Source organism: Corvus moneduloides, chromosome 1 (genome assembly GCF_009650955.1).
Source record: "Corvus moneduloides isolate bCorMon1 chromosome 1, bCorMon1.pri, whole genome shotgun sequence".
Taxonomy (NCBI): domain Eukaryota; kingdom Metazoa; phylum Chordata; class Aves; order Passeriformes; family Corvidae; genus Corvus; species Corvus moneduloides.
Genome location: NC_045476.1, coordinates 119,701,650 through 119,724,533, shown reverse-complemented (window position 1 = coordinate 119,724,533; position 22,884 = coordinate 119,701,650). Strand labels below are relative to the sequence as shown.

General features: G+C 40.6%; 1 protein-coding gene across 19 annotated transcripts in view; it reads right to left on the bottom strand.

Annotated features, from left to right (window-relative positions):
• DTNA (dystrobrevin alpha) overlaps nt 1-22,884 on the bottom strand; it is a 231,298-nt gene that overhangs the window by 12,239 nt on the left and 196,175 nt on the right. For 16 of the 19 annotated variants that reach the window (XM_032124631.1, XM_032124641.1, XM_032124624.1 and 13 more), the window contains 8 exons: nt 17,783-17,870; nt 15,244-15,341; nt 13,756-13,869; nt 10,412-10,508; nt 4,968-5,127; nt 2,094-2,183; nt 1,405-1,573; nt 539-671 (listed from right to left, as the gene is read on the bottom strand). In XM_032124631.1, coding sequence (XP_031980522.1) covers nt 539-671; nt 1,405-1,573; nt 2,094-2,183; nt 4,968-5,127; nt 10,412-10,508; nt 13,756-13,869; nt 15,244-15,341; nt 17,783-17,870 — 949 coding nt within the window. Of the gene's footprint in view, nt 1-538; nt 672-1,404; nt 1,574-2,093; nt 2,184-4,967; nt 5,128-5,704; nt 9,122-10,411; nt 10,509-13,755; nt 13,870-15,243; nt 15,342-17,782; nt 17,871-22,884 lie in introns of those variants that run through there. The other 3 variants (XM_032124692.1, XM_032124701.1, XM_032124708.1) reach the window with 1 other exon arrangement.

Here is a 22,884-nt window from a genome sequence, read left to right as displayed (position 1 = left end):
CCAGGCTTCTCTGCACCTTGAGAATGTTGAATACTTGTTGCTTGTTGAATACTTGGTCCTCTGGGATACAATTCGTTTCAGAACCTTTTCTGTACCTCCAGATTCTGACAATGACAGTAGCACACAGACTGCACTTGAGCTTCAGTTCACACTGGAGAAACCCTTGTGAATGTTTTTTGCTACTGGAGAAAAAAAAAGATCTGAAAATTGCAGGACATCTTGACACCACCAACCAGCACCTGTGGTAGTGGGGAATGAGATCTAAGTGACTTGGTAGGCATGGGCAGAGAACAAGCTCAGAGGCAGGTCTGTCCCACCTGGGTCCCTGGTACCCTCAGGCAGTGTGGTCTTGGATATGCACAAAGGCTGGATGCATGTGTGTCTGTGGAAGGGTGGCAGCAGCTTCTGGAATGTGGTTGCTCTGGTAACTGAGATCACATCCCAGAGCCCAGGGCTGGTTAGATGGCACTGGGCACCTGAGGCACATCATCCTTTCTCACTTATGGAAAAGCATGGGCAGCTGGTGTCCTTGTCCTACCTGGTATGCCTCATCCTGCAGCTTCTGCTTCAGGTACTCCTCCATTTTCAGTTCGTTCTCCAGCTGGCGGACAGAGTCGTTCTCGTAATTTTCATCATCTGCTCTGACATAAGGGTCTCCATCTTCTGTAACCCTAAAGACAATTATTAATAAATAGCCTCCTGAGATGAATGACATTCAGAGTCAATAAAACTTCCCTCTATTGTAATCTATGAGGACTGTGGGATAATTTTAGTCTAACCACACGCTCCACTGGTTAGTATTTTCGTGGCAGTGGAGAACACTTCTGATATTTCCCCTCTCCAGTGATCTGGCACTGATGAAGTACACCAAAGGGCATATTCTGCTGAAGGCAATACCCTAAGGAAATGAGCAACAAAGTTCTCAATAACTTCATACAAAGAGGCTGAACTAAAAATAACTAGAAAGATGCCTATTGTCTCTGAAAGGAATGATCAGGTTGTAAAAATCAATCTGTTTGTTCATCAATTAAGCAGGTCAACAAAAAGCATTCTGTGTTTTCCATTTACACATTTCTCCTTTTCCAGTAAGCCCCAACAGGTCCCTCAGTCTGGATAAACAGGGAATAGGACTGCAGGGCTTATTAGGGAGAACAGCTGTCCCATGGCCTCCATGCTGCCTGAGTGTACCAGGCTGGATGTGAGACAGCTCACTCCTGAGGGAGTCCTAAGTTCTGGCCTTTATTGTTTACAGAGCCCACTACTGTGTAACCATGAAACAGTCCTCACTTGGATTTATGCTTTTTTTAACCAAAAAATTGAGAGGGAGAGGAAATACTGTGTGCTGCACATTGTTTTCAAAGGAAGAAGAACGAGGTCAGGAAGGGGCATTGAGCAGGTACCCACATGTCACTGCGGATGGAGCCGGTGGCAGCAGCGCTGTGGATGTATCCTGGCTTCCGGGCATGGATCTGCGCCAGGAAAGCCTTCTCAGACGTCGGGGATGGAACCAGGTCATCAAAGTGAGTCCGTCCAAACTCAGAATCCACATTGCTCTCTGTCTCGCTGCCCACTTCTGTGAAACAAGAAGTCCCATTTAACTTTCACGAAGTAAATATGCTTGCCTATTTCTTTAAGCATTTCTCTGCTTTTCCAACCGAGAATGCCACCTCCTCACAGTGAATAAAAGCATATTATTCTACTTATATTGGCAAAGCGTAGAGTTTTCTTACTGAAAGCACCTTTTGAAGGTGCTACTGAAGCTTTTGCTTAGTTCAATTATTAGGTAGGATATTTTAATGGTAATACTACAGGTTGCATTTTACAACAGGTCCTGTATGATCTATGCTAAATCTAATTTCTAAAGAGTGAAATCCTACTCCATGTGCAATCACAGACAAAGTTTTCACTGTATGCAGCTGTACCTCTACATCCACGGCTTTAAGACCTGCTGAGTTCCAGAAGTTGTTATTTAGGGATTTTTTTAATAAAAGCATAAAAAGCTTTGAAGATATGTATTTTCCCACATCCCACTTCTTTCATATAAATGTGAAATGTCACTGTGGTGACTATTCTCCCTCGTTAGCCTCACTCACCAGAATTTAGTTCTTTTACCAAAGAAGACATGGTGTTGGTGATTGAATCTGCTGCCACCAGCAAATCATTTCTTAAGTTTCGTCTTGCACCTGAAGCAAGAGATGGACAAAGCACACTGTTACTATTATCCACATGACATATGTTTTACTGCTGAAAGCAGTTTCGCCCCGGCTGAAAGCTGTCACTGTGATAATTCAGGGTATCAAAGTCCTTACGAGGGACACGTGCAGAAGAGTTCTCTGCAGAATGGCCTCATTTACTTATGCTGTATGCAAAAGCAGAAGCCTCCCCTCATGCTTCATTTAATCACAATGCCAGATATGTGGCGATTATTCATTGCCATCAAGCTTGCATTTGTGTGGTGACACCAGCAGACTGGGCCTGGAAGATTAAATCCAGCGTGAACTCATTTACAGTGCCTGTGGGGGAGGAGAGAAGAAATGAAGTGTTTTCTCTAAGTTCCCACAGCTCTGTTTAATGACACCATTATTGCCAGGTATTTGCCAGATAATTACGGCAAATGTTGAAGAAACACACTTGACCTCATCCCTCATCAAGACTATACAGATTTCTCTTCTCTGCTCCCTCTCAGCCTCTCCTGTAGCTCAAGGACTTTCTTGTATATTCTATAATTTACTGTCTCTCTCTCTCCCCCCAACCCCCCTTGTTTTTTTTAATAAAGGAAGCTCTACTGCCTCTCTAAACAGCCCCAGGCTGCTTTTAAACTCTAATAACGCATCTAGAAGTGTTTCCCTGCTGAACCTGGCAATATTCCCTTAACCATCAATCATGAGAGATTCTTGTGACCTGCATGAAATACCCCTTCCTTAGGAGGGGTCTCTGGGTAACGTGTGCTTAACTGCTCCAAATCCCAAACATAGATACTATTGTTGAATAGCTGAATAATCAATACATTCCACAGAATCACCAGTCTTCCAAATGGAACTATTTACAGGAATTGGCTACTGTAGGTTTTTTAAAACAGGCTGAATGCAAACCAATACATTTTAAAAAGTTTCTCACATCCTAAAGAGGTTTTTTTTAATGTATCCATTAGCAAAGAGTTACTGGAATGTAAATTATAGTAGGTAAACTCTTACACAAAACCACTCCTTCTCTAAAGTCTTCCCCAATTTTGTGCCTCTGAACTATTGCAAATGCTGTGAAAGAGAAACAGAAACAATGAAGAGAAAACATCATTTAACCATGGCTTGTCTGCATTATGCATATGCAGGCAGATCTCTGTTGGTGCAGCAGAGAATGGAGCCATAAAATCTCAGCCCAACCCCCCTCACAAAGTAGTATATCAAGATGTGACAGAATACTGGCTTCAAGTTCTTTGGGTCTGACCTTCCCACCTAGAGCTTACAGTAAATAATAGCACAAACCTAGGTATTTATCAAACGCAGCAGTTTTAGAATGTGATCACATAACTTCTTACATTGCTTTTGATCTTGAACAGAACACATTTCTACACTTAAAATGCATTTGCCTGAGGCAGACTTAGTGTTGTTTATGGATATTTTACTGTGGCCATTACATTATTTATCTTACCCTTAACTCTAGAAGAAGCTGTCCCATAACAGCACAGAAGCTAGGGCTCCATATTTTGCCTGTCTCGATCTTTTTTCATAGCAGAAAAAAAGGAAAACATATTGCCTGTTTCTTTTGCCACAGAAAATGAGATCAGCAGCAACCCATTATGTTGGGACCAGGAATTATGCCTGTGTTCAATACTTGAATTGACCAGCACTTTAGGAGTAAGTTCTTGATTGCATTACAGATTCAATCTTGTCCAAAAATACACACAAAGACACAATTCACAGGAAAATCAAGGGGAAGGGTGCATGAGAGGGCTGAATGGGGTTCCTGGGAAGAAGCATGCCTCCACTGTAGCAGAGGAACTTCTGAGCTTACATTTAAACTTATGTTTAATTTGTATTGGGGAAAGAGGGAAAAAGACTTGTTCAGATCACAGAATTGCAATTATGTAAATATTTTAGAGAGAGCAGATTAGAAAAATAAGGAATATTTCTTTATTTAGATAACACAGACTACTCACTTTCTGTGGTATTCAACATCATAGTTTAATTTGTGGCCTTAGAAATTCAAAATAGTTTAAAATTTATTCTTACTTGAAAAGAGTGGGAAGGGGATGGCAGTTTTCTGGAAATGCAAAGAAAGGGTTCACCTAGACTTTCAGACTTGATTCCTGCCTAATCTAACTGGACCTCAGTTAGACCTTCCCAGGCCCAAAGCAAAAAGAAAAGGGACAACAGTCACAAGTTGCATCAAGGGATGTTCCAATCAGACAGAAGGACAAGAAATATACACAATAAGGATGGTGAAACACTGCAACAGAGAAAATGAGTGATAGGAGCCATCCAGAATTCAGCTGGTAAAGGTCCTGAATGGTCTGGTCTCACTTTGAAGCCCTCTTCCTTGGGGCAGAAGGACACACTGACTTACAAAAGCCCTTTTCACCTGAACTAATTCTATGATTGTATCATTTATTTCTAGCAAAGTCTTTATTTAAAACCAAACACACTGACAATGCCTGCTGAGGTCAATAGCAATTTTTCTGGTTAACAGAGCAGTGATAGCTGCTCTCACCATCTTGCATCAAAATTCCTTCTTACTCCAAACTCCATTAATTAGCATCACTGTCTGGTTTGTGCTTACCTGCTTGCTTTTGACAGCAAAGTTTGATGGCTGACAAAGTTGATTTTCAATGGCAAAACGCAGTTGTCACAGATATTTTCTGTTTTACCTTGCTTTCATTGCATGCAGCTGAGAAGCTCAAGCACGTTTAGTCAGTAACCACAAGAAATAATGATTATTCAGTCTCCAGACAAGCTCTTAATGAGACTTACTTTGTGCAAAGGCTTCCTGCACGTCTCCTCCCACCCCAGTCAGAGAGTCCTGAGGTGCATGGGTCGGGGTGGAGCAGGCAGAGGCAGACCTGATGGGCATCGGAATAGGCCGGCTGATGGTGTGGCTGGGTGAGGAACGTGGGGAGCCTGCCCCCTGCGTCTGCAAAACAATCAAGGGGTTAAAGAGGGGCTTTGCAAGAGCCTGCCTGCTCTCCTGGTCACCCATCCCTCAGCTTAAAGGCATCATGCTGTTTGTAGATCAGTTGGGTAATGTTAATTTTGCTAAAAGAAATAAACCAAAGTCAGTTGTTAGTTGACAGCAAGGCTTCTGTGTAGAGAAACAGTAAGTAGGAAAATATGAGTCAAGATCTGACTTCCTTTAAGCATGGGAAAATGTCAGGCAGCTGAATTAAAAAACCCCAAGTTAATAAAGACCACACTACAGACCTCTCTGCCCTCTCCCCTCTCTCAGTCCCCCAGTTCACATGCATGTCTGACAAACTGTAACCCATTCTGGCTGTGAGATGGGGAAAGCTGCTGGCACCAGCACAGCTTTCAGCCTGGGCAAGGGACTGGCACAGCCCCTTTCAGCAGAGCACTGCCACTACAGCTGATCACAGCCCTGCCCTCTGCCTCCCTGCAGGACAAGTTCATGGCGCATGCAACCTCTCAGTGACATAAAGTCTGACACTTGCAATAAATAATACAAATTTCTGCTTTTTATTTGGAGCTAGAGAACTATTTAAGCCACTATTAAATTATCTGCTCCACAGGATATACTCAGGCCCTCCCAAAACACTGTGGGGATAGGGCAATATAAATTCCTGCTATGGGTTCAGCTGCTGGAAGTGAAAATGTTTTCACACCAGTCATAGAAATGTCATGCTATTAGCACCTCACAGTTAGGATCACTTAGCAGAAATTCAAGCAGACTTTACAAAATTGCAATTTTTACTAACACAGCTAGGTGAGTGATAGCAAGAGACACAGTGCTCTTCTCATCCACTGTTTCAAAATCCTGGGAATGTGTATCCATGTAAGAAAAAACAAATGCTGGAGCCCACACCAAACTGCACATGGCTTTTGACTGAAACCCAGTGTTCAGCAGATGCCAAGGATGGAGGCGGCTTGAGTGCTTTTAAAGGGGAACTGCAACCCAAGCTCCTGGTTGTTTTCAGTCAAAAGTGATCTCAGGGCTGGTGTTTCCCCTATCCTGGCTTTATTTTAAAAATACAGGAGGATTTCTTAACTCTTCCCATGGCATTTATTTTAACTCTGGTATTGGTTGCCACTGCAGCTCTGATATCGTTTGGCAAATATGTTCTAAAAAAGACAAGAGCAGCCCACTGCAGGATGAGTGCAGCATTGCCCTTGAGATTTTTATAAATTCCTGGCCTGGACCATAAATAATGTAACAGAATACTACGCTATTTGCTCTTTTCTCCTATCACCCCTTTCTAAGAGACATTATCACCTGAAAGCCATCAAGGGCAAATTAGGTTTATGAGAAATAAGCACATTACTGATGGAAGAATGGAAGATTTAATACTTATAATTTCTTTAATGACTGGTTTTAGAACATTTAAATGATGGATGAAAGGCAAGTCAAATATATAAAGGCCAGATGCTCTCCTGTTTCTAGAATCATCTATACCAGCTCCAGAAGAAATGGAGATATTTAATCCTCCAGAGGAAGGGCCCAGAGCAACCTGGAGATGCTCCAAGGTCCTTGATCCCTGCACATCAGGCAAGGCATCCAGGATCTACAGCTTTCTTCTCTCATGCCCTGATGGAGCACATTTCATCCTCAGTGAAACACATTTGCAAAAGAATTTTTGGTTCTCAGCTCTTTGAAAGACAAGTGCCCTTTTTCACTTGCCACCTTTTTTCCTTAGCTCTCCTTTGCCTCTGATCTCTGTTCTGTGAACATCAACAACAGTGGGAACTTTCAGAGAAAGATGAGGAAAAAAACAGACAAAATTTGCTTCCTGTAATCAAGTCACATTCAGGAATGAACTTCAGAATAGGCATTTTATTTACTAAAAATAACAGGTGCCCATCAGTACTTCAGCGCTGGAATTTTCCCTTAAGAGAAATGCGAAAGCTGCTGCACACCCAGTGCTTACTCTCTGTCTGCTTTGCAGCTATGACTGAGAGCTTGTGTTTATGATAAACACAAGACGTTTGGGAAGCACAGGAAGATGAAGCAATCAGAGTCCAGGAAAAAACTCCTCACTTTTTATACTATTTGGGCAGTATCAGACAGAACTGATGAACAGCAAGTTAAAATAGGAGGACATTAGGGAACGCCCGATTTCAGAGAGGTGAAAACTTAATATATTTTACTCATCTAGATCCACCTCAGCCCAGGTTTCTGGGAATGAAGTGGTATTAGGATCGGATTCCTGCTTAGCTGTTGTCAGGAGAATTGTGGTTTTCAAAGGCTGGACCTAATGGTCTGAAATCCGCTATGACAGCCAGTCTTAACTTCTTGGTAAGGTCAGCAGAGAAGACAAGCACTGAACTGCTCCCAAACCTTGACAGCTCTACCAGCTAAGGACTAAGGCATGTTGAAAGGGGAGCTACCACAGCCACCGTGGATATTTGGATGGTTTCAGCTTTTGTGTTGTACTTGGCTGCAGCTATCAGTGTTCTCATGCCTTTCAGGAAAACTTTCAGGTATTTTATTTAATTCACCATCCCTAGTCGAATTGCTACAGCTTTTAAGTCAACGCTTGCTAGACAGGAAAATTTTCCCACTATCAAGAGTCATGCATGCTTAGCATAAAATGCTTGAAATGAAAACCGGCTTTACGGGAGCTTTAGCCCATTGCTCCCTCTGCTGGGACTGAACTGGGATGACACATAGGGAAATCGCACAGCCTCATCAAACGACAGGGATGTGAAGAACTCATTATCCTTTCTCAAGGAAGGACAATGGAGAAATAGATAATTCATAAGCATTAGATGAATTGCAAGGCTGCTCATTCCAATTGAATTCCTCCAGAAATTAATTTAAGCCTGTTTCTCTCAACAGATCGTGAAATGGCATAGCATAATGGGGATCATTAAATGGAAATGGTGAGAGTAATTCTTTAGCATCATCACCTGGTATTCAGAGAGGCTATTACTCTCGGAAAAAAAAAAATCTCATAAAAATACCTCGTAACAGCCTGAAAATGTGCTTTCACTTACACTGTCCAGTGAACATTTTATATGATAAGGTAACTCCTGTCACAATGGAAGCTTCTCTTTTGCCAGCAGATCTTACATGGAGGTGGTATTTGGTCAGATTTATTTTTTTGTGTGCAACGAACTGATGCTTACAAAAATTAGCCAAATGTTAGTTTTATGAAGGTGAGCATTACCTACAAACTCTGCATGCTGTTCTGCAGACAGAACACACCAGACTTGTGACTGCACTTCTGCTGATGAAAGCAGGAGGAAGTGCATTTTGTAAAAATGAAATGCTTTTATTGAACTCATAAATCAGACTGCTATCTGGAAAGTGACTTTTTTTTTAAACCTAATTAATATATTTCCAAGATCTGTTACAATACCCAAAAGCTCCAAAACAACTAAATCTTCTACAATTTACTATTAGTAATGTGAATACTTCTTTTTTTTGATCCAGGTTGTAGAAAACATTTATTTTCCCGAAGACTCATGGGACTGTTCGCATCAGTGCCAATTGTAAAGATGTGCACACTGTGCCCTGACTTTTCCTGGATAAAATGGGCTTTCAAACTTACTGCCCTTGTCTAATCTAAGCTCAGTTATGTTTTTCTTGAAAGTATCAGATTTCTCATTACATTTTCAAAATATTATCTATTTAATTCATATTCTAGGTTGGTTTCACTACAGTTGAGAGGTGCTTTCTACACCTTACATGTTTTAATTTAGAGGAGTAAGTAAAAGATCAAGATTCCTTGTAGCCATGACTCACTTTCTAGAGTGCTACGATGTTTCATTGTGAAAATTGTTCCAAGACACTAATGTGGGAAATAACTGCAAAATATTAATTTTGGTCAAAAGAACACACACACACTTCTCAAGCAAAGGAAGTAAAACAAATCACAGGAACACAATCACATTTAGGAGTTAGTCAGGCCTCCAAAGTGGAGGTAACTTGCTACCTGTTTCAACTCTTCTTCCTAAAGAAAAAAGAGGATCAGCACATGAGATAAGCCAGGATGTAAGTGAAGAACAAAAAACAAAGCCAAATTTGGAGTACAGTGTTAAAAGTACAGTCAAGATAGTTGACAATATGAGACCAGGTTAAGGTACCACCTCTGCACACTCTGAAACACCGGAACAGGGCAAAGCGTTCAGAAAGCTGCTGTTGTTTCCTACCCCAGATCTTCTTTGTCCAGGCAGTGACTGACAGCAGGCAGACCTCACTGCTAGCTGTGGCACTGCAGCATTTCATGGGTAGAACAAAAAGTATCCCGCCTACTTCCAGCTCCCAAAAATCTGCTGGCTGTTCAGTGGGCTCTTCTGCTGAGGTGCCACTGATTCGTGCATTGTGGCTGCAGAAGCCTGTGTCTGAGGAGGGGCAAATGACATAAGGTGCTCAAACTCATGGTTTGATGCAAATGGATCTAAATGGGTGCATGTTGCATCTAAATGGATTTCAGTGAAATTCCTTTTGCTGTTATCTGAACCATATTTGACCCAAGTTGCACGGAATTTCCATGAACTCATTTTATCTGCCATAGACAACAACAAAATAGACTCCTATGCTATTCAGGGCATTTTCTTCCAATGTGAATTTCGGGCATCATCTGTCCTGAAGCACATCAGGTAAAATAGGGCTGCAAATAAAAACATATTTTCCCTCTTACCCCAGTCTGCCTTTAAAAATGCACATGCTTTTTGATATCTTCATTTTTAACTGAGATCCTTTGTTGAGACATGTTTCATCTGTTTAACAAGGGCCTGCTTCTGTACTTGTGAAACAAGTGTTGTAGGGAAAGCATCTCTAAGGTGAGAGAGGTACATGTGGTTGTCAAACGACTCATCTGACAGAACCAACTACTGAATAAGTTCAAGGAACTTTAACTTAAGGGCAAAGTTAAAGGAATAGCCAAGTGATTCTATACTGTCAGCTGCAGTGAGCAATAGTGTACAGTGCTGAGGTTTATTTTCTGACAGCCAACAGTTAACTTGTTTTACATGTCAGTTTCTTTTCTTATTCTTACTCCACTTAGCAGTAGGTGACAATGATGATGCAGCGCTGCTACAGGAACAACATCATCTGAGCATCATCTGAAACCCCTGAATTAAAAGACCAAGGCGAAAAATAAAGAGGGAGAGAAGCAAAGCCAAATTTTGTAGGTAGAAACAGTCAGGTTCTGCAGTATTCTGTGGTTACATCTGCTCTCTCTCCTCTCCTCTCTTGCTTCACTCTGTTTTCCTTGGCAGTACCAGGTGCAGCTCCTTACCTTCAGCAGCTTCATGAGGCCTTCTAACTGAACCATAAGCTCCCTTCGGCTTTCCTGGAGAGCAGACATCCTCTGTTCCAGCTCATCCTTCCGCTGTCTGAGAAACAAGCAGATCTGATCAGAGCCTGCTCCTCACAGTATCAGAGCAGCTTTTAACTGCATCATTTTCCCAGCCCTACTATGGGATACACGCCTACAGACCACAGGAAAGCAAACACACTATGAATTCAGCACAGTGCTTAGGAAAGTGGCTATGTGAATGCTGGGGAGTTCCCTCATACTGGGAATCGTCGTGGGACTGAAGAGTGATTAGGGAAAAGTGATACATACCCTTCTTCAAAGAACAAATGAGGGTCAAACAAGTTTGTGCTATATTCCCTTGTGGAAATGCCTGGCAATTTTAGCTTTGGAACTCTCTTGTCAATAACCTCACTAGCTGTCAGAAGAAATTAAAGCCATGCCCTGAAGGACAGGAAATTACAGCAGGGGCACTGAACACAGTGAGATATGAGAGAAGCTAAGAGAGTTCAGAAATTCAGACAAAAACCCACAGTGGTCTGCTTTTGTTTCTACTTTTTTTCCTGAAAGCAAGAGGAAGACTATCACATAGTAGAGACATGACTGCTTGAAATTAGCTCTTTGGACTCGGAGTCCAGTGCTGGTTGTGTGACAGTGTGAATACTGAGACACTGCAAGTGTGACAGTCTCTCTGTGCCCCCATAAATCTGAACAGCTTTGATTCTGCTTTGATTCACAGCTCCACTGCACAGGATGGGGGATCAGTGTTTGCACACGTTCAATCACTAAACCGGGTGAGGTCCCCACCTAAAAACAAAACAAAATTGTTGCTTCCTGGAAGTTATGATTTAATTAACATTACTATTGAAAAATATACATATTAGGTATATTTTATACACTACTGCATTGCAAATAACATATAAACACTGTGTTGTTAGCCTTGTACTACCTACAAGATATGACAATTTAATCCCAAATGGAAAAGCACTGGAACCAACAAGACTTAAGTACATTTCCTGTATTTAGGGCAATATGAAACCCTGATTTCAAGCCTTCACTGTAAGTGAGCAACTACAGATACAGTCAACGTTGTAGATTTCCACAGGACTGCTCATGTGTGCTATCTCTCACCTATATAATAGGATCATATAGTAACACTGCCATGTTGCATTTAGTCTTCTGAAGGATTGATCTATTTCCTGCTACAAAATGCCTGTGTTGGCTTTTTTTTTCCACACACATGTAATGGTTGGAAATGCTATGAACTGCACAAAGGCAATGGAGTTTAAGAAACTGCTAACAAAAATAAGGTCTGTGTAATTCAAAGTGGCAGGTACAGAGCTCTGCTGGGTTTTAGATTCATTCCACAGGGAGACAGGATCTGAGTAGTGTGCACTGTACAGACTACTCCTCTGATGTTTTTTTCCTGCTGTACTCAGGAGCAATTTCTTGGAAGTAAAGGGTTTTCCAGCCTGTCTCCAAGACAATACTGGTAATGTGAAGGAATGCCATGTTCAGGACTTCATTTCAGCGACTGCCACACTACAGCAGTTGTGAAAGTAGATGTGAAAGATGCTGGGACAGGTACCCATAACATGATTTACAGATTCCAGCATTTCTTAATACAATGTGAACTAAATTGCTCTACGGCCTTAAGGACTTTAAGCCTGAAAAATCGGCAGGGTAACAGACATAAATCAGGGCTGCTATCCTGAGTCCTGCTGTTTTACACATAAGAACAGCCTTGTGCCATCTTAAGTATCTAGGAATTTGAGGTGGTGTCAAAATTCCCCAGTAAATCCAAAGTCAGACTTTCGCCTTTCAAATGGTGAACATTTCAGAAGGAATGCAAAGCAGTTCAGACCACAGATTAAAAGTTATTTTCTGATTCTCACAGTGCATATTAAATCAGGAAAGATACAGTTGAGGAATTCAGCATCACTGCCCTAAGGACATCGCATGTCAAGACATCAAAGTAAGGGTATTATACTTTAATATGTGTATCAAAATTGAAAAGAGGGAAAAGTTAAGTAGTCAGCCTGCTAACACTGCACAATCATTCCTTTTTTTTTTTTTAAGTATAATGAATTTTATTAGTCAACTACATAGAAAGCTGATTTCCTAGCTGAAAATAGACTTTAGGTTTGATGGACAAGAGCTACATTATTGGTATATTTTATAGAGTGTACATGTTTTCATGACGGTCAGTTTTATATGTCTCAGAATGTCACTTGCCTGTAGATCTCTAGAAGTAATTACATACTAAAATCACTCATAGAAATGAAAAGGCTAATTTGTATTTAGATTGGAAAGCAGAAGTAAACATTTGTTAATCAGAAAAATATTTTAGTGTGGAAAACTCCATAATAAACCTATCAAGTATTTTTAAGGAAAAAATTTCAGCACAATTTCTTACAGTAATTTCCTTCGGCTACAAATCAGACCACTAAAATATTAGTTGAGTGAGGAGTGGCTAAGTGGCAAAAAATGTTCTTCAGTCAGGGGCAGAGCAATCAAGCATTATTTCACTGGGAAGAAAGTGCTTACACTCTATTCTCTATTTATATAGAGCATTTTGAATAGTTCTTACTGGATCCTCTGTCTGGCTCTTACAACATTAACTTCAGGACTTTCAGGGAGCCTATGGATCTGGGCCAATGACAACTGCACTTCAATGTGATATACATGGAAATTAGTAAATCCGGGTACAGTATTGTAACTAACATGCACACACATCCATATTAAAGTTCTTAGCTTTGTGGAATAACTGGAGGAAGGATCCTCTAAATCTTCAGCAGCTGCAGATGACATTACTCCTCACCCCCACGTGACAAGGAGGATCATTCTGCAACCTGGTTTTGCACCATGAAGAGAACTGACCTCTCCTTAGAGCTCAACACATGGGGGAACATCTAATTCTGGCTGTATTTTTACGTAGTTACGTATTTTCTTTAGCGTAAATGAGAAATCTTCGTGAAGGCATTTGTTCTGAACATTTTTTCCCATCTAATTAGTGGCAATTGGACCAGGCTGTGGGGACCTATTCCAAATGACCTAAGGGCCTAACTCTGCAAACACTAATGCACATGCTTAACTTAATGTAGAGGAGTAATATGTGAGATTCCTCATGCATGCAGTTTAAAGCATAAGCTTAATTACTTCTAGGACAACAGGCTGCACCAAAAATGGATTAAAGATACACATTGGTTGACTTACTTTAAAGAGTCTCCAAAACCATAAACCAGGCTTATCTCTTATTTCTTCTCTTACTGAGAATGACTGGTTGGCCCCTGTCAAGGCCAGAGGTCTTACTGCCGTGGACTTACCTCAGGAGCCGGAGCTCTGCAAGGAGAGTGGGATTTTGTTGGGCCTTCTCTGGTGTGGGCTGAGATGCTTGCTCATGTTCAAGTCGCAGCCTCTGGATCTCCTGTAGGATTTCTCTTGGGGATGAGAATAAGCAGAAGACCACAAGTCAGTAATTTTCCACAAAACCAGTTCACTGGACATTGCAAGAGGTGAAAAAGTATGACTGTATTTAGCTTTTAATCATTAAAGATGTACACAAAATGACTGGGTTGCAGCTAACCAAAGAAGCCCTCAGCAATGCGAGAGGGCTCTGGATGTTTTCTAAATAAACTCTTAGGATTTTGCCATAAAGGGAAATTTATTTCAAGACCCTCCCGAAAAACAGAGGTAGACATAAAATAGCTCTATGCTTGACTATGCTTTAATTCTTCACCACGCACATTTCCAGCACACCACAAACTTAACAAAAATTAAAGTAACCTTTCCGGACATTGTTGAGTATCAGAGGAAATATTTAGCACTTAAAAAAGTATTTCTAATGTAAGTAAAGATGTGAGAGCAGTTGACAATTCACGGCGAAGCACTTTAACAGGACTCCTTACAACTGGCTTGTCAGCCCTGGAGTGCTGCCAAAAGGCTAATACTAAGCTTCACAGCAGAAGGTTGAAACCTTTGTGAATTTTGTCTCTTCTTCACAATGTGCTGGAAGCAGACAGTCAGGAGGCAGCCTCAAACTATGAAAGGCAAATAGAGGCTGGAGCTGGTGGTGCTCATTACACGGTGACAGAAGGCAGTGCAGAGTTTGGAATAGGAAACCATCTGGTCTGGGCTGGCCTCTGTTTTACAGTCTGGCACTAAAAGCAGAGCTCTGCTGCCATACATTTCATGGCATGAGGCAGTCTGGTAGCCAGGGCCAGGTTCTCTGCTGTTGACAAACGGGCATCACTACTTTTTGGGGCAGGCTGGCCTATTTCTCCTGGACACTCTCTCAGTCTTGGTCACATCTGTACCTCCTGTCTCATTTGATTAGCAGCCTAACTGGCTGCTAATCTTCCTGCAAACCTTTCCCAGGCAGACTGTGTTCTGGAGAGCTTTAATCATCTTTTTCCCAAATAAAAGCAGGGGAGCATAACATTACAAGCGTGACTGATCCTTTTATCATTTCATGTTATAGTGCTACTGAGAATCCAACTGAAAGTTAATCCGGTCTTGAAACAAGACAGGCTTTTTTTTCTAAACTCTTAACAAACAGCAGCTGCAAACAGTAAAGTATCCATGATTACATCATGTCATTGGACAGTACACTTATTAAAACAGGGGGTGGTTATGGATTTCAGAGCCTTTATCATATTGTGTGGACCTTTCTGTGCTATGGTTTTTTTGTAGGGGGAGATGTCTGTGCCTGTATAAGCACACTGTACAGGTGTAGGTGGTAAAAAAATGCTAAGAAACAAGCACATATGTAATATATGGGACTGAACAAAACCAGGTACTTAGTGGATGCTTACCGGTTTTTATTTTCAAGCTCTGCAATCAGCTGCCTCTGTTGCTTGTTTGCATCGATGGTGAAGGAGATATCTGATGCCCCTCTCTGCTGACTCGGCTGCTGTTGTAAAACAGAGAAGGCTGCATTGAAAGAGGAATAGCCAGCATGCACTGTGAGTTCAACATAGATCTGTTCTGTGAAATCTGTGTACAGAAAGTGCAGTACCAAGCTTGCCTACACTAAAAAAAGAGCATTCACGTTGTGCTCATACCAGTATGGAACCATTGCTAGTAAAAGCAGAGTAAGTGCTAGAGTAAATAAGACTCAGTGTTTAGCATCCTGTCATTCACTGCTTTTTCATGCAGCTTCATCTGAACCAATTGTAAAAGGCAATGACACTGCTGCAGGCAGTTGCTGTAATGTGGCTCTTGATTTTGATGCTACAGACAAGAGGAATACACTGAAGCAAAAACCAGTGTCTGCCTCCAGAAAGAATGGGATGTGTTTCCAGTGCAGTGATGCTTCACTCTCTTGAAAGGATGGTTTTACTTTCAGCTTGAAAGCAGTACTCATCAGTCTGGCTGTTTTCCTATATGCTCTCATGATACTTCAGAACACCTCTTTCCCCAGTCCTTCAGGCACAGGAAAACTTCTTTTTCCCCCAATAAAATGAGATGGGAATTTGTCTCTTACCAAACTAGGCAGTGCTCACTACAGCTTCACTGGACCATGCTGTTTTTGCATGTCTATCAGCAATAACCAATTACTGTTTTCCTTGTTCACACTCCTGTATTTCAGTATTGTAGCAATGACAATACAGAGCAGGACATTTAAAAGTATCACAACTACCAAAGATATCCATTTATTTTTAACTCCAACCTGAAAGAATCAGGTATTTAGAAATACTCTGCTGAGTTACTGCTGTGATATGAGGGTTTCTCACCACAAAAAGCCCCGTGTAGTGTAACTCTGGAGCACTATTTTATGTGGTGCCAGGCATCTCCTCCACCAGGAGGTGGACCCTCAAAAAGGATGAAGATACATCTCAATAGCCTAGCAAACCTAACAAAGGTTAGGACTGTCTATGGGGAAAGGACAGTATGTCTCCCTTGTAACCACATACTATTTTTTCTGCCATGGATACATTTTCCCATTAACACATCAACCACAGGGAAGCAGAACAGTGCATAAAGAAGAACTGATACATGCTGGTGGATGTCATGACTCATACAGGAGGAATCAGGATCTTTATCCTGAAAGCCCACTGTTATTAATATATTTAGTTCCTTAAAAAACCAGAATGACCATTGGCAAAGCTTTAAAAATTTCCACTGCCCCTCCTGGGTGTCACTCTTTTGCTTGGAAAGATTTCTGTCTATAGAAACCTTCTCTTTTCCTTCTGTCTCTTTTGTTCAAAGACCACAGATGGATGGCAATGAGAAATTCAGTATTTTCCTTCAAGTCAGCTCTGTTTATATTGTTTTCCCCCCCACATCAAGGACACATGTTATATGGAACTGATGTCAAGCAATTTTTAACCAGAGACATTATTAATGGGAAATCTTGTTTCCGTAAAGAATTACTGTCATTCAGAAATAAGACCATCATCTACAGGTTGCCTTAAATTTGAAACACCGTGTCACATGTTTGGACTCGGCTGGCAGAACAGGAGCACCCCTCTCTTCCCAGGCAGCTGCAGGCAGTGTGAAATCTCCGTGACAGAGTCTGCACAGGGCAGCAGATTCATCTCCACCTGGCGTGAACGTGACTCAGAATCTTTACACGACATGTGGTACCCAATTTCACCCTTTCAATTGACCCCACAGTGTAAATCTCAGTGTGAAAATGTTTCTGGGCACTCCAGACCAGCTGCTTTTCACTTAACTGTCATTCATGGTCCCTTGTTCTACCAAATGGGCTGAGATCGAAAAAAAGTAGCTATGCTAACCTTTTATGTACCATTTAAGATTTTATATACTTTGATTAGGTTCCTGCTTCATTCTCTCTTGTTCCTGAATGCAGCTAGTGAGGTTTTAGCCTGTCATCACCTTCTATCTTTGGATACAGAGAGCGGAATAATCATTGCTCTGAAATGAAAATGGGAGCCAGGGCTAATGCAGGGGGTCATTACAGTCATCCTGCTGAAGAACATTCTTTAATATCCTTAGTACTTAGGGCCCCAGTTGCTGTGATATTTCAGCTAGAGAGTAAAATGGATTCACCATCCCATTTTTCCAATGCAGTAAATCATTAACCTTTAACCAAAGCTAGTCCAGACAATATTTTATAGTCCTTCCTGAGTTCAAGATGTCAGATTCCCTTTGATGCAATTATTTAAATACCACTGCATTAGTATATCGATTATATGCATTAGTATGTGGATTCTTTGGATTAAACGGACTGCATAAAAGCGTTATTATTAAAGCATAACAGCCTCTGATGAAAAGGATAGGGAAAAATAATCCATTAATCATTACACTGTCAGATGTAATTTCCCTGATCTTGCCAAGCCCCTGGAACATGACAGAAGGAAAGTACCTTCCTTTAATTAAAACACTTACTGATGAAGAAGTTTCTGCTGCCAGCCTTGCTGCATACCTGGCGATCAGCTTGTGTTCTTCATCCAGGCGACTTGCACTGTCGAGGACGCTGCTCAGAGGGAGGGGGAAACAGCAAGACAGGATTATACATGGCAAAACCCCATTGCCTCAGTCCCACCACCACCTCACACCCCCACAGTACAGAACAAAGGAGCAAATTACCACCAAACTAGGAACAGCTGATGTTAACCGAGCAAAGGGGAGAAGGGGGAGGGCAATTTCCCTAGAAAGATCAGCTCTAAGGGCCCAGGCAGCACCTTCCCCTTAGGGGGAAAACAGCAGCAGTTTGCAATCCATAGTAAAGGTTGTACAGGATGCAACGTGCAGACTGCTCTGCCCAAAAAGGGTTGGGAGGTGGTTAGGACCACCAGTCAGCATTTATTTTATATCTCAGCTTTGTCATCTCACCTGGAAGAGTGATAACTTTTTGGACAGCAGATTAGCAGGAACCTCAGTGTTTGTTGAGAAAAACTTTAGAAGCTTTGTCAGACAGAAAACAATATTTAGGACAGTTTTGCAGGGCACTTACCAAGGTCTCATGGATCACTGTTTGGAACCACTGATCTAGGAACTTATAATCAGACTTTCTCTTTTATTCTTGGTATTTGGGAGCAAGATTTCAAAGAGTCACATGACTGTGATCCACAAGTGTAAAAACTAAACAGAAAATATGCTGAATTCCTTTAAAATATTTCACCTTATTTTCTCCCCTTAAGAATATAAAATGCAAATATTTCAGGTTAATCCTTTTAGAGCTGTCCTTATTTTAAATGGAAGCTATTATTTAGCCAGATGAGCAGGAAAAAGGTACTATAGTGAGAACCTTCACTATTTCTAAACATTTAGAAGTTTGCAGAGAGCCATCAAAACTAATAAACTGACAAAACCAGAAACGTGAAGAGGACTTAGTTGACCCTGGATAAGCCTGGGCCTTAGCATCCTATACTGCATTACTTTTAGTATATACAGGAGAGGAAACAATGAAGTCCCTAAGAGAGGAATGCTTTGCCGTGTAGAATACAAGGCAGCCGGTGGACTATCCCAGACACAGGTAAGTCTGGCCTCTTTTCTTATCCCTTGGCAACTGTATGATGGTTTTTGGCTAATGGGAAACAGGCACAAATCTCCCTGCCCACGGGCTCTTCTGGGCATGCAACTGGTTGCTGGCAAATGAGCTTCCCATTTCAAAAGAGTCTGGGCATGGGATTTATATTCTGATTTTTTTCTCGGAAATTGTACCTTGAACTTGAAAAGCCTTCCAGAGGAAAATGGCACTTGTGCCAAAAGCTCTGCTTTTTGAAGAACTGATATATTTAAAAGGAATATTTCTCTAAAACTTCTCAGTGAGCTCCGTGTCCCTCAGGGAACTACAGTGCACATGTTTTGGTTGGCTTGATTAAATCCACCAGGATTTAAATGTTACGTTTGGAGGATGAGCAGAGGTTCATATTCAGTGATCATTAAACTAAAGCTGGGTGTCATGTGGATTTGCTACAGCTTACTGATGCAAGAGGAAAGAGACAAACATCATCTTTTTCTCATTCTGATAATAACCTGTGAGACCACAAACACAGTTTAGAAACATAGTAAAGCTCTGAAAAGTAAGACACAGAGAGGTTCTATGTAAACAAAAATTGTGCTGCAGACTGCATGTGAGACTTCTGGGGGTAGATGAACATTTCTGGTTATGGTTATGTTCATTTTGTTACAAATATAGGCTTAATTTTATGCTTACTGAGATTCTGGTGGGATAACTGATATACCTTCTGAACAGACCAAAGCTAAAGGCAATTTTCTAAATTTATACAGCTCTGCATCTTACATACTTATGCTTACTGTCTAATATGTCATCCAGATAAAGAAAGGGGTGAGCAACTCTTTCAGACACATAAAATTATGTAAACTGGGTAATAAGGGCTACTTTTATGACAGTTTAATTAATTTTTAATTTTACCATAATGACTAAAACATTGCATCCTAACAGATGGTTGTGAAAACAGCAAGCATTCAGCATCAACTCTCCTTTTTATGGCAATGTGCAGCCATATTATCCATCTTGAAAAAATGGATTATAGTTCCACTTGTTGGCATAATACAAACTGCACCACAGTTCTGAGATGTAAGCTAACACTTAAGAAAACTGCTTTACTGAATGAACCAAGCCCCTGCAGCTTTTTGAGTCTTACTTGTATTTAATATCTGTGATATATATTTATGTGTGGATGGATGTCATAAAGTAGATGTAGCAATGAGTCAAATTTGGTCTATGAATGCCACAAATCACTAACCCCAAAGCTCTAAAAATTAAATTTCAATGTCTGGGATAAATTTACTTCTGGAATATACCTATTCTATGTGACCATTAAGCACAGAAGTATGCATGGCAGCATTAGCCTCCACTGCCAAGAATTTTATGTCTCAGAGTTCTCAGATTTACTGTAATTCCCTTCTGTTCTACTTCACCAACTTCACAGACAACCACACAGTGATACAGTAAGACAACTGTATACAAAGGGTTTAAAATATTATGAATACACGTGCACAATTTGGGACCTCAGGGGAAAGATTCAGGCATCCTTTTGAGAGAAACTGGACATTTTGCATACAAATGTCCTACTGTTGTTCCTTCTTCTCTAAAAAACACTGCTTCTTCATTAGTGATCATTTCTTTAAAGACCTTACAATTATTAGCAGTAATTGGTCTGGCATCTATCACCATTCAGCTGGAGAGTGAATATCCAGTATTATCAGCTGTACAATAGGACTTCTGTGGTCTAAGGTAGCTCCATAAAAAAGTGATCTCAAAGCTGCAGGCAAAGGATGAAAAACATGAGAACCTATGAGTGAAGGAGTGAATCTGGAGGATCTTTGCTACTTCTCAGGCTTCTGATGTGTCAGACCAGCCTGTTCTGCAGCAGGCATGCCACAATAGCTGATGTGGATGCTCCCTGCTGGTCTTACAACTATGTCACCACTGGTTAGATGAGTCTCTTGTGAAATTTTTGCAATAGAGGTATCAGTGTGGTCTTCATGACGTGCTCTTATCCCACAAAGCCTTGCTTAATAAATAATTTGGTCTAAAAAATAAAAATTAAAAGGTTGGTTTCTAAGCCCCAGGGCTGTAAAAAAACCCCCACACAAATCCTACCAGCAACACACCAAATGTATTCTGAGGCCTCTTTAACTGTTACACTTTCAAAGTTGGCCTGGTTTTAAGACACTTTGAACTGAGACAAATCATCTGAGTCCTCTGCTACTGTTAATTTGCCATTTCCTTTAGAACACCAAGATTTTACCACCAAAATGTTGTAATACTCAGCTATGTGGGAATAATTACAAAAACTAATTCTGTTCAATGGAGCCAAATGTCTACACATTTCCTCTGTAGCAATGGGTCTCTGAATGGTTTTCCTCTTTCAAAGTAAGATTAGACCAGCCTTCCTAGCTAGAGTTGTGCACACCCCCTTAATAAATGTTTTTAAAAATGCCACAGAATAGCATGGCACTTTTATATAGAAATAGAACTCACATAGTACTATGCAGTATAACATAAAACCCCCAGAAAACAGCTTTCTATGGAACCAAAACAACCTCTTACTTTTATCTTTTTTTTTTCTGTACTTGTAAAGAAAAAGATTGATATATATGGAATTAATATTCAAAGCTAGGCAAAGTCTCTAACTTACAAAAATGAAAACTATTTGCAGTTAAAAGTTCTTTTTTAGAATCAGACACTAAAGGTAAACTAAAGTAAGTATCAAATATTGGTTTTAAATACTAAAAAAGACTTTGCAATTAAACTATCCAAAACATCTGGCTAAGGGCTATTTTTTCTACCCATACAGTTACTATAAATAATGAATTAATTCTTCCTCTTGTTTATTAAATTGCTCTGGAGTACTGGTTTCTAAAAAATCCTCAAATAGCTTATTAGCCTCTGGTAGAAGGAAAGGAAAACTTCTACTTGCAGTATCAAATAATTGCAGATGAAAAATAAAGATAAGCAGTGAAAATTATTAAATGAATTAAAAATACACCACAAAGCCCAAAATATAAATACTAGCTGCACTTAAAACAGGAAAAAAAGGGTATACTGGGTTATATTGGACTGCTGATTAGCTGTAAATTAGCCTGCCTTAATATCTGAAAAAACCCAAACCTTGTTTTGTTTTGAAATGTCACTATACAGCTCTTCAGATAATTTTATGTATTATATTCAAGAAGTATCTCTGTAGGTTTTTCTTGCAGATAAAGCTCCTGCTACAATCATTCCTCTTTTCATCTTTGGTTGCCAGAAGCACTTGAATTATCTGATGTCTGGATAGGTACAGGTAGTATTTTGCAGGCAGATTGAACAGCAGAGCTGGCCAGCTGCAACCTCTCCCAAATCAGAAGCTACCTCATTTTGGTTAACTACATGCTTTACTCAGGTTACCAAATCTTCTTAAGATGCAGAGTGAAATAACTTGAACTCAGCACCATCCTGACACAAGTGTGTGGGTTTTGAGGAACCTGCATCCAGCCACTTCGGGGGACGGGCAGGAGAAGTACAGCTTTGCCTGAAGATACCACGCCAGACTTTGAGATGCAGCAGCTGAGCTTCCTGCAGAGGTCTCACCTACTCTTCTGGAAAGTGGCTTCACACAAGACTTTGTTCTTGTCTTTGTCAAAATAAAAACATTCTATTTCTCTACTAGCAGTCTCAGTCCAACAACACAGAAAAAGGCAATGCAGAATGGCCTGATGCTTGACTAAGACTGCTGTCCCTCTAGGTTATGTTTCTGTCAAAATCTAATTATACAAATAACTGAGATTGCTTCTCTTTCAGGATGCTGTGACTGCAGTGATTTAATGTCAGTAATCAGATGTTATGTACTATGCTTTGCATCAGTTATTTAAACAATTAAGGCCATTATCAGTCACTCCCCAATTCATTCCTCAAAACCAAATAAATGTTGGCTATCATGGCATATGATGTGTATATGCATATTTGGAAACAAATGTGCTATGACTTGGTGAGGTTGGCTCAAAGCCTTGAGGGAACAGGTTGGAATATAAAGAAT